The 15,075-nt window shown below is 34.6% G+C and overlaps 1 protein-coding gene across 1 annotated transcript in view; it reads left to right on the top strand.

Annotated features, from left to right (window-relative positions):
* The first annotated feature begins 3,766 nt into the window (after nt 1-3,766).
* Nucleotides 3,767-15,075, top strand: part of Cyp305b1 (cytochrome P450 Cyp305B1) — a 34,124-nt gene continuing 22,815 nt past the window's right edge. Inside the window, exons 1-2 of the mRNA XM_073074533.1 lie at nt 3,767-4,026; nt 11,200-11,454. Coding sequence (XP_072930634.1) covers nt 3,816-4,026; nt 11,200-11,454 — 466 coding nt within the window. The 5' untranslated portion in view covers nt 3,767-3,815. The remainder of the gene's footprint in view (nt 4,027-11,199; nt 11,455-15,075) is intronic.

The raw sequence follows: 15,075 nt of genomic DNA, 5'->3' as shown, positions 1-15,075 counted from the left end.
ATCAAGTTTATCTTTCGAATCAGCATCAGCACCTTTGCTTAGCAGTGCAAAAATGAATATTGGGTCATTGTTTAACACAGCTGTATGAAGTGGTGTTTTACATTGGTGTTTATTTTTATTGTTAACGTGAAAATCCCAGAGGAGTTGTTGAATGACATCCGAATTGCCAATGCTAACTGCTTTCTTTCATAATTTATACCATATCCCAGGTCCTCTATCTTGGATAAAAGTAATCACGGAAAAAGGATGATAGAGCATCTTTTAAAAACACGCGCTGATGGCAATACTCAAGAGAAAAACGGTCAACTGCTTTACATCTAGCCATTTCAAAAGGACGTCGTCCAATCATCGATTTAATATTACAGCATGATGATGTTAATATCAAAAATAATTCTAGAATTTCTTCTCTTTGTGTTGCTGCTGCCTGCAGAGATTTTAAAACTGTTAGTAGTTTAATTAATTTTACAGCTCGAGTTAATAATATAAGTTGTGACTATGACGATGAGCTGAAATCATATATGCCTTTACATTTGGCAGCAAGAAATGGGAACAATGAAATAGCGGAAATCTTGTTAAAGGAAGTGCAGATGTTGAAGTGCTGAATGAATAAGGATGATGAGACACCGCTTCATGATGCTATTAACAACGGACGCGTCGAAGTTGAGGTCAGGTCAGGTCAGGTCAGGTCAGGTCAGGTCAGGTCAGGTCAGGTCAGGTCAGTTCAGGTCAGGTCAGGTCAGGTCAGGTCAGGTCAGGTCAGGTCAGGTTAGGTTAGGTGATCGGCGCGTCTGGTAGTTTCCTTTATTGGTCTTAACGCAGACCTTCCGGGTCTCAGGAAAACAAAAATCGCTGATCCTGATTATCCTAGTAAGGATAACGGGTCAGAATGTTTAAAATATTGAATTGTCATCGGTCCTTAATAAGTATGCCAAATTTCAAGTCAATCCGACGTTTTGAAGGGGGTTAAAATCATGTTCAAAGATTCCGTTACATACTAACATACATACGTCTGAAGCTAATAAAAGCGTATTAATAAAGCACAATCGGGCGATTTACCAAAAATATACAATAATGGATAAACAGTTTTTTTATGTACAGGTCATTTCACAAATATTTTTAACTGATCAACGTAAATATTGTTCACATTCACCCCTATTTATAATATTATACCTAATAGATTTTAATGCATTGTGTTTCAAATGATAGTGTTTGATGTAGAAGCCGATACCTAATGATACTTCATTAGGTATCGACGTGATGATCATTGCAATATTTTAAAATTATTTTAGTACCTAAAATTATTATTCTGTGTTAAAGTAAATGCAAATGTTAATGCGATGTTGGAAATACTTTATCTGTTTCCTTCTTTATCTTGCACCACTTTTTTCGTACTTTCGTATCTTTTGAAACAGAAAAAAACACTATATAACATGTTTACAGCAGTGTTTTTGCACAATAACTCTAGGAAATATCCATAAAGTGGTTATTTAGCCTTTCCCATTATGTAAATAGCGATGAAACTTGAAAACCTTTAGCTAATAGCTTTATGTATATCAACAGTATCAACACAAATCACGCTCCGTAACGTCATTCAAAGAGCGCGAAAAATGGCGGCGTTCAAACGTGTTAAATTTTATCGATACTTTAAATAACTTTTAAAAAATATTTCAAATACTAATAACATCATTCATATTTTTACTAAGTTAAAACGAAGTAATAAGTGATTTAAAATAATAAAATAAACATGTGCATATTCCCTATTTTACCAGATAACCGGAAGAAATTCCGGCACAGCTCTCGGTCCTACAAATGCCGGTGCCGTCTCGGAACAATAATGTTAGTTATTGTACCGAGGATGCCGTAGCCCGGTTTGTAGGTCGTTTATGGATTAATATCTGATTTCTGACCTGGGAACAATATCTGACACAAGACTGATCATAGACAACTGTCACTGTCACTGACTTATGTCACATAATTTACGATTGACTTTAGCACAGTCACTTGTCACTTGCTAGTAGTTCATGTTGCCAGTTAGACTTGTTGATCACGGAACAGAAAAAATATAGTTTTCTGTTCCGTGGACTTGGTCATTGCCGCTTGTATATAATTTTAATCTAGGGTCATTGCAGAACTTAGACTAAACTACCATAATAGTATGTTATATACTTACATATTTTTTATACAATCATCGCAATCATTAATATTATTTAACTTTAAAAAAAATCCATCTCCACACTTAAATAAATCTATATTTAGTTATTTACATACGCTATTTGGTAATATCATTGATTTTAGGAATTCATCATCTGAATTCTATAATTCTTCTTTTAACTGAATTATATAATTGTGCGTATTGTGGTTCAGTTAGTGTTTGCGATGAACTTGTTTGATAATATAATTACAGCACACCAGGACAAAAATCCAGAAAGTACATAATGACGTGTAAAGTAGGATGAAATTAATAAATAATTTTATTCATATCAAAACCTTTACAATAATAATTCACAAAAAGCTGCTTTAGCGCAGCCAAAAAATTTTCCTACCTATATTGTTAGATAAATGGTTAGATAGTAAAACGTGCAGGTGCAGACGTACCATGCACAGTTACGGATGCCCGTAGCCAGGATGCACTTTAATTTATTAATAACATAGTCATAGATTAGTAAAGATACTTCGCCGCCTTGAAATTGAATGAAGCCACAAACGGCTGATTCGTAAGTTCTTTTTTTGAATTCTTGACAAATAAAAACATTTTTAGAGAAAATTTACAAATAAATAACTAATACTGCGTAATTTACATAATAAATAAATAATTATTTCAAATATTTTTGGGACATTTTAGCACGGAGACGTGGCAAAACTTTTTTACGAAACTATTTCAATTGTCAAAACTGGTTACATTTTCTTGTTAAGAGTGAGTAATCTTTACTAATCTCTTGGTCTTTTGTTTGACGATTACCTGTAAGATATTTACCAATATACCAAATAAAACAGCTTAATTTGTTGTGTTTTAGGTTGCCACCCAGCGTCATACATGTGCGAGAGCGCTCACGATGTCAGGACGGTCGATTGTAAGGGTTAAATGCACAAATGATTTATATCGCATGAATATGATTTGTATATTTTATAGATAAATACTTTATGCTGATTAAAATAGGTTTGAATTACCGGTGAGTTGCAATCTATTTGAAAAATATAAAAAAATAAAAAAAAGTAAGAATATAATTTGAGAGAGTTGTGACACGGAATGTCTTAGTCGGTAAAGAAAATACACATAACTCAAGAAATTAAGCTGTTTTGTTTGGTATATTCAATGACATTTTATTATAATACGTCTATGGGTATATTGGTAAAAATTTCACATACCTATGTTCGTTTTCCTAAATATAAAATTTCTTAATATAAAATAGGGCATAGTGTTTATTGGAATTTGAGTATTTATTGAGAAACTCGATAAACTTGTACTTACTGTAAGATGTAAATATAATTAAGCGACAGTACAGGACAATATGCACCATTTTCCTGCAAAAATAACTACAGGTATGTATATTTGTGTATTTTCAAAATTTCAGGTAAACTACTAAATAGATTACAAATCACGTAAAAATTGGACGTCTAATGGAACTCCATACAACAGCATTAACTATGTGTTATTCAATATGTCATTGAACTGAATTTTCTTATCGGCTTGTAAAATAACGTATCATGTCACGTCTGAGTCGGACCTTCTGTTGAGAATTTTAGTCTTTCATAAATATAAAAATGTAACAACCGTTTTTACATGACGTACGTTACTGGGAAATACAAATAATGCCATGAATACAGGCATTCAGACAACACAACACTACATACAGTCGCGCGCTGGACGCCAAAGGATCAATACACGCGGGTTTTTAATATACGTTACTTGCAACTCACGCGCATTATTTCGGAACAAAATGTTTTTAAAATTAATTGCTGTAGCGTTGATAGTGTGTCTGGGATACATTATTCGGAGTATGAACAAGCCTAAAAAGTTTCCTCCAGGTAAGTTTTCTGTGATAAATTCGATTTCTGATTGATCGAAGTCTCAATCGTGTTAGATAATAAACACGTCCAATTTAAAACATAGGGCATTGATTACTGCTTAATATTTTATTGTTTGCGTGCTCCATTTAAAATGTCTTATTTTGATGGAATAAAGATTATCAAAACGATATAAAGATGGTACATGATCTTAACCTTTCAATGTTGAATAATGTTTCTTACGAGGAGCTATTTCAGACCATGTGCATCTATTATGTGACTTGTCACATGGGAATGACGGATGGACCGCAAAACATGCGTTATAAATAGTGCATCGATAGTATTAGTACAAATCATACAAATATAATATATATTTAATTACATAATTGTCTGTCCCATAACATATCTCCTACAATAACCGAAATTATTAAATAGGTAAAGTATATGCAATTTAGCGCAAAAAATATTTTTATTTATGATATGTTTTTTTAATACTACATAAGATGCTCAGCTTTAGTTTAAGCTGAGTAGCTTATGTAGTAAGTAAGCCTAAGCTTAAGCTTAAGAATTTTAATTACTCAAAATGCAAATTCAGAACAAACTTATAAGTAGGTATATTTAAATTTGACCCTATAGTCTCGGGAATAGGATAGGGCTACGGTATCCCCTGCCTGTCGTAAGAGGCGACTAAAAGGGGGCTTCCGGGTCGCGGGCGGCAAGAGTGGGAGCTCGAACCGTCCAGCAAGCAACCCCGGGAAGGACGACAGTATGTGTGGTCGCATACCGTCGTAAACACCAGATAGTGTGGGAGGAGCCAAAAGTGCTCCCCCCAGGGCAGAGCTCGATCGGGGCATCGCGCTCCGCTTGGAGGACTCCGGTTGTGTTCCCTCGGAGATCCCGGAGTTCTCCAACAAGCGCTGAGGACGGCCACCCTGGGGGGGGGGGGGTTTAGTGCAGTAAAATCCCACATAACCCGGCGTCGCTCCCACGTCGCCGGGTACCTTTTGAAGGTTTCCCTCTCGTTAACAAAAAAAAGGTATATTTAAATTTTCTTACCATGTTTTGTACATTTAGGTATTTAAACTATTTTAACATAATAAAATACGGATATTTCTGCTGACATATAACTACCATAAACATTCCATAAAATGCATCTTTTGCCCTTCAATTTTATCGTAATATTGTTTTGGAACCACACCACTAAGCTATAGTGCGTCTGTAGGTTCATCAAAATGATAATAACTTACATGCACTACATAAGTATAGTTAATACTTCGCATAGGTACCTATCGCAAGTAGGTAGATTCCTCAATGCCTGTCTCTGTCGTTCCGGAACCAGAATAGGGCTATTATAACAAAAAAAGGTTCCTCAATGACGGTTCTTAAGGTTTGATGTAAAATAATTATTATAACAGATCAACATTATTTTCCTATCAAACTTTACATAAATAAATTCCTCTTAAAATGGTCTTGTTGCTGCAATTGAAAACAGACGAGGTAACTACTTAGTGCGTCTGTATAAATTTTTTAATTGATTAATTTTCATAAATAATTCCCAGTTTATTAAAAATGCGATCCAGTTATACACGTGATAAGAACAATTCAAGTCGAAAATTACTTGACTTTGATATGTTGGTAGTTAAGAACTACCTCAACCGCTCTGCGTTAAACATGTGGCGTGCAAAAGGAATATAATGTAGCCCATAAAACTGACACACACTCCTGTAATTAAGACGAATCAACGAAGTAAAACAAAGACAAAACAATACCCGCCACAGTCACAAAATAACTGTGAACTTATTTCAAAATTTTATTACTTATATAATAACATGTTATAAAGTTTATATTTAAATCAGGCGAGAGTACCAGCGTCAAAAATCATACAACTTAATGCAATAAGAAATTTTAGCATACAAGATTAAAACACGGATTACCCCATTGTCCCTTTTGACATGTACTTACACATCGGTTTTAAAAGTAATCAATTTACTCTTTCCTCACGTCACATACCTAACCTTTTAAGTCGTGTGCGAATAACAGTGCTTTTTGAGCCTTTTCGACGACCTACATCTTTATCATTGTAACGCTTCGAGAATGAATAAATTACAACACAAAGTCCATTTTACGGTGCAACAGGAACAATCAAATTAAGCATTAATATTATGTGGGCATATAGATATGTGCGTTTCTGCAACTGCAAACATCTGTTTTTTGCTTTTTGATAACAGTTTTACACGTGGCTTTATTGTAGTATGAAAGATGTGGCAAGGAAGATACTAAACACGGAGCATTCTGAGTCAAGAGAAGTCCTCGAAGCATTCCAAAATATCTATTTTACCTTATCTAATACTCGAGTACTCTATACTATAGTACTCAAAATATTTATAAAGAATTTAGGTAGGACTTCAATCCTATTTGGGATGGATAATTATAGATGAAAGTAGGTGTACGGATATCAGTCACCATTTGTTTATCACTTGGTTCATTAATCATCATTAATAAATCAATTGATGGTCATCACGCGCGGTTGTTACTTCTATAAACAATCAAAAGTAAACTACTAGTAATTAGAAAATATTCCGTTAAAAGTTTATTTGGAAACGCCGTGTGAATTACACAAAAGTGGAGTTTGTTATGCCTGGTTAGGTACTTGTAAAGTATAGAATTTACTGACAAGAAGTTTTTTATTCCAAGTAGGAGAGTGTGTGCTGAATTTATAAATAATTTGTTAATCGACGAGTAAAAGAAAAAAACATTGTCATATTTATCTGACACTTTTCAGACGTAAATATAAGTACATTTACGGAATGCACAAAATCATAATTTAAGCAAGGGTCAAAAGGTGTCGCTTAAGGCATCTGCCTTCTTCTAGAATGTACCTATCTAAATTGTAAATATGTCTTACTAATTGTATTTCTATCGCTTAGCGACATTAAGATGGGCAGATGCCGCCCTTTTCCCTATCCCGCATCCTTTGAATGTACCTACTTTGAAATTACTTAAACCAATAGGATGTTGAATTTAAAAACTTTCACCGCTGTTTTTTCTATCGGCAAAATAACTTCTCTAAGCTAATATAATGTAAATTTCATTTTTGTATTTAAATTATAGTCTTGTGTTTTTTAATAATGTCAATAAAAAACTAAATCTAATCTTGATTGTTATTTATTTATATTAATTTAAATTTCAAAACCAAATTCACCTACAAATGTGTAATCCATGTTACGCCCCTGTTTTGGACCCTCCCTAAATAACCTAGGAGATCCACCTTACACCTGCTGGCTCCATTATCAGATCAGATCAAAATACCAAATTATTGTATGTACATAATATAGGTAGGTACGTCCAAAGTTTCGTTCCAATACGAAACTTAGATTTCTGTGAATTATGTCCATTTACGTCATCCTTCTATTAATTACCACATATTTACAAAAAAAATAGTGGTTATTATGATAAGCAAAGCACTTTAGCTAATATTTTACTATAAATTAATTAAAAATGAAGAACTTGTACATGAACTTTATTTATTAAAAGTAGTTTAAAATTAGTTTAGCTACTGCCCGACAGATGGCAATAATGCGCTTACTGTAATCTAAAAACTGTGTTTGTGCTCTCTGTATACTTTTGGGTTTACTTAAAATATAACATTATATTATTAATATCGCAATTACTATATTAAAGAATAAAAGGCATCCCTTTTATCTACATTTGAAAACATTCCGACTTTGTTTGAAAGGACGTTCGCTACTGTGCGATAGATGTCACTACGTGTACTTAATTTATAGTAAACGATTGTCGGCGCGACCTACAATGTGCAGCCGGTGGATGGATTTGTGGCCATGCTTGCGCGTTGATTTTCTATCAAGCTGATAACTTACTAAGTATATTCTATTTTAAGTGGGTTTGTCTTTGCTTTATCTACCCCTGCATGGAATCTTGGTGTACTGAATTAGCAAGTAGTTACTTAGTTTATTTAATTTAATATTGGGAAATCTAATATTATAAGTAAAATCGGTTTAAATAGTACTCGTAGATACAATAATAGATATCCGTTATAGTAAATAATTTATATTGAAACATAATTTGGTGGAATGACTGGAAATAAGCGTTAATTCTGCACCTAGTAAAATTTACTGTTTGTTTGTTCACGTAATGGATTTTTATTGAAATTAATTCCAAGAACGTTTCACAATGTAATGTGTGATTCTTAGAAATATCAGCGGGTGGCCACTAAACATGTGGTTAAAAGCTCGCCTGGATAAACTGTTTAAAATGTGTCATCGAAGAAAGACCTTAGAGTAGAGATTTTTTTCTATAATATAGGAGTAGTAGACGAGCTTGTCCACGTGATGGTAAAAGGCTACTGCCGCCCATGGACATCTGGAATCAACCCCAGATAAGATTAGAATTCTACCTGAAGTCAGACACAGATGCGCCGTTATCACCGCTATCCTTAAGGTCTAAGTTGGAAGACCTCGGTTATGTATATCTGCCTTACCACATTCTATCGGCTATATAATAATCCCATGAGAAATTTGTCATTTTGTAAAATTAAATCAACTTTTTACACTGGGGCCCTCTATTCAACTTTCCGCCCGGGTCTCCGACGACCTTAGTCCGCCACTGTTACCACACCATTCCAATTCCAAGAATCTCAAGACCTCCTGTCTTTTCCCTGTCATAATTTAAATCTATATTTGAAAATTTAAACCATTTTTATAAATATATATTTATTTTTATGTCGTGTCTGCGTTCTGCACGCTTAACTCACGAGAAACACCATTGAGAGGCCCACTCCCTCATGGAACGTGGCTGACGTTAACTTCAGCGCTGGCCAACGCTGCCGTGTCGCGAATGTAATGCTAACAGTTCTTGTGAGGTGCGCCGCGGACTTCGCCGTTAGAAGCCCGAACTACCCCTCACGCTCCTCAGAGTGGGAGACGGACCATGAGGATTTCTCTTCCGCAAAAAAATAGGGTTTGTGCCAGCCGTGAATATTTCCTACCAGCTCGATATAGAATAGAACTTCTTACTGAAGCCGATCAAAATTCTCAATCGTTTTAAAAATATTCTACGGTTTAATATGTTTTTAACAAATGGGGTAACCATACAATTTTATATGAGTTTTCGTGCCTATTCATACATTATGAGCACACGTTACATTCTCTGAGTGCTATCGGGAATTGATTGAGGCTGATTGTGGGCAGCATCGGACGTATGTGGTTATTTGCTTTATTGAGTATAGGCAAATTAGATATGTATCGTTCGAATGCTTGTTGAACCAACACACTACAATAGAGTAATAAAGTCGATTTATAGCACTATCCAGATACGTGCGATCAAAGAAATTGTTTAAGAATTTGAGAAAAATTGTCTTCTAACTGTATTCTAGAACATAATATACTTTTTTGTCTGACTTCTACCGTTAACTAGAGAATTATGACAAAAAAAAAAAAACACGACTGCTAAAATATAGCCTATGTGAGTTCCACAATTTAGACGAATCTATCGACGGTGCATATGTTAAAATTGGTCATGTTGTTTGGAGCTCGTGAAAACATTAACCTCTGCAATCGGGTAAAAAACCATTTATCATTAGATGAACTACCGCCATAGTTTCATTTATAATTCTGGGAGTTGTGAGAAAGTATTGAATCGTAGTCTTACTGTTCACACATTTCATGAAAATCATAATCACAATTTTTTTGTTCCATATCATCTAATTAACCGTATGTACAACCAAAAACACTAATTACTTTATATCCTGACACCAATTCACCATACTTATTCAGGCGATGAATAAAATTCCAGTGCATATTAAAATGGATTGCTTACTTCATAAAGTTAATGCACACACCGGCTACAATGTTTTCGTGCGAGTTATTTTCATCCATATTCGTTGTATATCCAAACTTTTAGGATAGCCACTGTACCAAGCACCGTGGAGGTATTTGTAGTCTAGTTGACCAACAGGTGGGAATTAAAGTTTGTTATTCTACAATTTTCCATTTAAGTATGTATCGGGTATTAAATATCCTGGATCTTTACAAAGTATGTAAAAATAAAGGATTTTCCTCAAGCTGCTAATAATACTTACAGCGAAGAGGATTTGTAAGTTGCATTTGTATTAATTATTTATCATACGGGTATTATAGTTTATACACATGCAAGTAGAGAATGGGTGTTTTTAAATAAATCTTTCTTGAAGAACCAATCTACTATTATTAAAATAGTAGATTGGTTCGTGATGGACAGATTTAACCATAGATTAGATTACGGTCTTTTTGAGGTTACTTGCTGGGTAATGTTTATACATCACACATCACATTTATATGTGAATCCATTGCACGATGAAGGTGCTGAAGGCTTGCAAAACATGCCACTTTATTTGACCGATGAAGCGTATAACTTTGAGGCACTGGCACCAGCTAAGTTACAAGTTCTTAACAGATTCTCCTTAGCAAACACATCTTAGTAGTTTGAGTAAGCGAAACTCAAAATACCTTCTCAAACCTTGTTACAAGATGATAGAATCCAATTGATATGAGGTGCGTTGAATAAAAACCACTTTGGAACTAAACTTTCCATGACGATGCTTTCAAGGTAAGGGTAGCTAAAAGCCCGGATGCTCGTATAATTAGATTTGTATGAACTGTTTATTCCATACAGGCCACGAATGCTCCAGGCTTAAAGTTAGTTAGACAGGGAAAGACAATTTCAATTCAATTATCGTCGGAGAGCTTTTCAAATTGCAATTTATGTAACGTGATTACTCTCGCAATGTTCACTGGTTTCTTGAGTATACGCTGCAACTCAATTTAGTTATCAGGCGGCTCTGGCCGGCATAGAAAACGACATAAATTGTAGGCTTATTTTAATGGTGTTGCGCATATGCTGTTATATATGCTTAGATTATGCTGTCTGAAATATAAAGTATCCCAACACAAATAAATTCCCCAAAAACGTTATCTATACTTTAGACAATGAATCCATTTTTATATCATACTTATGGCTGCATGACCTATCATTCGTTTGCCTCCCTTGCACGGGATAATATTTAAGAAAGATTTATAAATAAAATATAGCGTTGTTACTTGAAAATGGACTATGAGATTTACTGTTATTTTTATTTTCTTAATACGCAGTAAAAAATTGTGTTATAATTGCTTACTAACTTGTATTTGTTATTTACAGGTCCCAAATGGTATCCAGTTCTAGGCTGCAGTACTCTCGTCCAAAACCTCAGTAAGAAGTTAGGGTCGCAGACGAAGGCGTTTAAATACTTGTCAGAAGAGTACGCCACTGACGTTCTCGGCCTGAAGTTAGGTAGTGATCTCCTTGTGGTGGTGTACGGCGAGAAGAACATCAGACAGGTCTTCACCGAGAAAGAGTTTGAGGGAAGACCCAACAGTTTCTTCATACGCTTGCGTTGCCTTGGGAAAAGAATGGGTAAGTTCTTAAAATTAGGTAATTAAATACGTGTTAGTAATATTAAATTAGTTATGACCTGATAATATGAATACCCTCGATACTGATTGTTCGAAGTAAGAGCGTATTAAGAGCGACAGTGAAGAAAAATGTCATAAGGAAATCTCTGTAAAAGTTCTTAAAAAGTGTTAAAAGGTGTGTAACCAATTTGTATTTGACTAGCGTAAATAATATACATATGTAAATGTAAATATGTACCTACTATTAGTAATTAAGATCAATAAAGTAACCCTAGAAGCAACGACCTTGCAGGGTCATTCGCATCATACTCATATGTGCTTTCGCAATGGGACGTGTTGGCGGTCAATATAATATAACATGACCGTAAAACAAAGTATCCGCCTCGATTGATCCATAAAACAGAGAACGCCTTTGGCAGGTCGCCAGAGACAGAATAAAATAAAAAGCTTATGTTAATTCGATGATTAAAAAATGGCACTATTGAAATCACGATTAGCGAATTTCCAGTGTATAAGCTATTTGTGTGGAGTTAGTAGATGGGAAAGGAAGACACCAGCTGTTATTGGCCTATAATAACATAGTTCTGGGAGGAATTGCAGACAAATCTGAATATTAAGTTATAAGAAGTACAGCTGCAAGACAATAAATATGGTAATGATGTCGTCGCAGATGAAAAACAAAATTTTATCATCCATCCCGTATAAATACGATAGTTATATAGAATTCGTTTAATTACAGCAGTATGGACATAGTATATCGTTACAAAACGTTTTCAATTATCTTTCGCAAGATTTTAAAAACATTATTAAAATAGATAATTGTCTTTGATGGTTGTGAAAAGAAAGATGGCACAAATTTGAGGCGTTTCGTAAGTAGTCAGGAGTCCTGAATCTGCATCATATGTTCCCCAAATTTGTTGTTGATATTTTATCACAGCCAAAACAATAAATAGGCTATAATAGTTTTGTTTAGAGCTAGGTATTATCTATAGCGAGGAGTTTCGAAGCGTTAATCTCACCCTGTCGTAAAGTGAAATATATTACCTGTATAAAATGTAGTAGTGCATGCGCTACTTTCAATAGGTCTCACCTTATCTGTCCGATTATCATGAACCCGATATTATTCTGCTGCTATGCTCCGAGCCCTTCTCAGAAGAAGACGGCTTTACTTCATAGTATAGCTATGCAGTCTGGGATCAAATCTGGGGCAAAGAATTCACATGTGTTTGAAAATGTAGATGAGACTTCTTAGTGGGCAGGTTTCCTTGAGCTTTTGTCGAACATGGTGACTAATAACAGCATGTTATGGTAAAAAATGGTGTTGGACTCTCTAGCGGCTTAGGGGGGGGGGGGGGCGGTCGGAAAGGGCGGTCTGTCCTTGGGTGGCCTCCAAACACAGTTGCTAAAAAAAGGTCGCCAGAACCAAACAATGTATGAAATGTATATCCGTCAGCGAAAAAAAAGGTCACCGAATCACATAACTTTTACACTTTTCAACTTTCCGAATTGGTTTGCGTGCGTGCGTGTGCGGGTGTGCGTGCTATAAGTATAATATCTCAGATAAAAAGTATCACAGATGTAAATTTTATGTGATGAATAATAAATGAGGTTAGACTCTAATACCCAACCTTGCACCGTATTCCCGTCGCCAGCTCCAGGTGTAATTAAACTTATCTGTTTTGTCACCGGGTCTTGTTTTCCGTTGTTGGTACCTGTTTAGAGATGAAATTTCGGGGTAATTTATGTGTCTACTGCACTGTTATTGTAAAATAAAAGATGTAGGTATATTAGCAGTTTTGAATATGCTTGCTATTAATTAGTGAATAGTGTAGTAACGGCATATTCTTTAAATTAAATATAAATAAATTCGAGGTCTTATGTAAACTGTGCAGGATTTATAAGTATGAAAATCATATATGAGTGTCAATTTAGGTACATATCAAATTATCATATCTTTAAATACAATGATAACGAAGTTGTGACAGAGAAAACACACTTAACTGTTTCATGTAGTACCTATACACATTGCGTGCGTTTGCTTAAAATTTGGTGGATGCATGAACGTGCATCAATATTTAAATAACATATTAGAAATAAATTTATTTCGCTAATTTCAAGGTAACAGTCGATTAACACCAAATGACATCTATAATAGTGTAAATAAAATCTTCCACGCCACCACGCGACTCTACCTAAAAGTAAATATTAAAATATTTCCCATAAGATTAAAATATGACAAATTATCATATGGCAGACAAGCGCGGGTAAAAATAAAGCAGACCTACTAGAAATATACGTTGCATTAGGCTTCCGTTTTAACAAAAGCGACATATTGTGCCTCTGATATGCGAGTGTATATTATTATGGAGTATATTATTCCCATCTCGTAATTACAACCGGTGTAAATGAATACTGCGCGTTCATGAATTATAGTGTAGTAAACGTGTATTTTATAGTTACAGTTAGTTTATTTATTTAACTCCATCCATCCGTCAATCAATCGTTAATTTTCTTTGACATCACATGTACCTACTGTCTTAAAATCACACATAAGTAAAAGATAAATGTTATCTTGTTAATGTTTTCGAGTCGAGTTTTAACAAGTTGTGTTTAATCAAAACGTCAATTATTACAAAATATCTAAAATCCCTAGTTTTAGTACACACCTAACATTTAGTTATGGATTAAGGGGTCTCAGCAAACTATCTATTTTTAGCCACCCACAAGCGTCGACTAGCTGGATGTCGAAATCTTACTACGATCAAATAGTACACCCTGCACATGTTTGGATTTTGCGTCTACTAATGGACGCTCTATGCAACCGTCGCATTAACTTCATCGTTAATGCACGTTTTCGATGTCGCGACCGGACGCAGCAAGTCGCCAAAACGTGACGCAACTCCGATGTAATTTCAAAAATGCGAATTATCGATGTTAATTTTTTTTTATGTCCCACTTCTGAGTCTCTTCCCATAAGTCACAGAAGTACCTACCCATTAGCATCCAATGTGGATTGTGGTAGGAAAAACATCTATTCAAAGCAGATCATCTACTTTCTGGGTTCTGAATATCTACCTAATATCAAGTTCGAGTTCACCTTCCACGGATCCATTGTGCCATAAACATACCTACATTACACCGCTACCACAGTAATGATTGATAAGCGTTAAATAAAAACATATTCATTTCTCTTAATGCGAAATATGTAACCACTTCTCTGCTTCGAAAAGCATGTTTTTCCAATTTATTAAAAGCAAATTAATGGATAGAGTAACATGAAGTTTTACAATAAAATAATTGCAGATGATTAACAATATTAAATATATTTCAAAATATTTCTTACATGTTTATGATATTACAGTTTTTGACGTAGCCACCGAACGTGGCATACGTTCGATATTTAGCGGGCTAGATACCATTATTTTCTCAATAATATATTTCAGCATATATTTCATATCATTCATATGTATCAGACAATATATTCCAGCAAAAAAATATCACGGATAACATTGCTGAGTTATATTTTTCATCATCTATTCTGAGCGATGTTTTTAAGTGCAATTTATTATTTGTTTACGCAGCTCCAACTATAAATCTTAACCCAGAAGATAACGTTATTAAA

The sequence above is a fragment of the Epargyreus clarus genome, unplaced genomic scaffold, assembly GCF_041222505.1.
Source record: "Epargyreus clarus isolate Ecla_fem2 unplaced genomic scaffold, WU_Ecla_fem_2.2 ptg000007l, whole genome shotgun sequence".
Lineage (NCBI taxonomy): Eukaryota > Metazoa > Arthropoda > Insecta > Lepidoptera > Hesperiidae > Epargyreus > Epargyreus clarus.
This window is presented reverse-complemented; position numbering and strand designations above follow the sequence as displayed.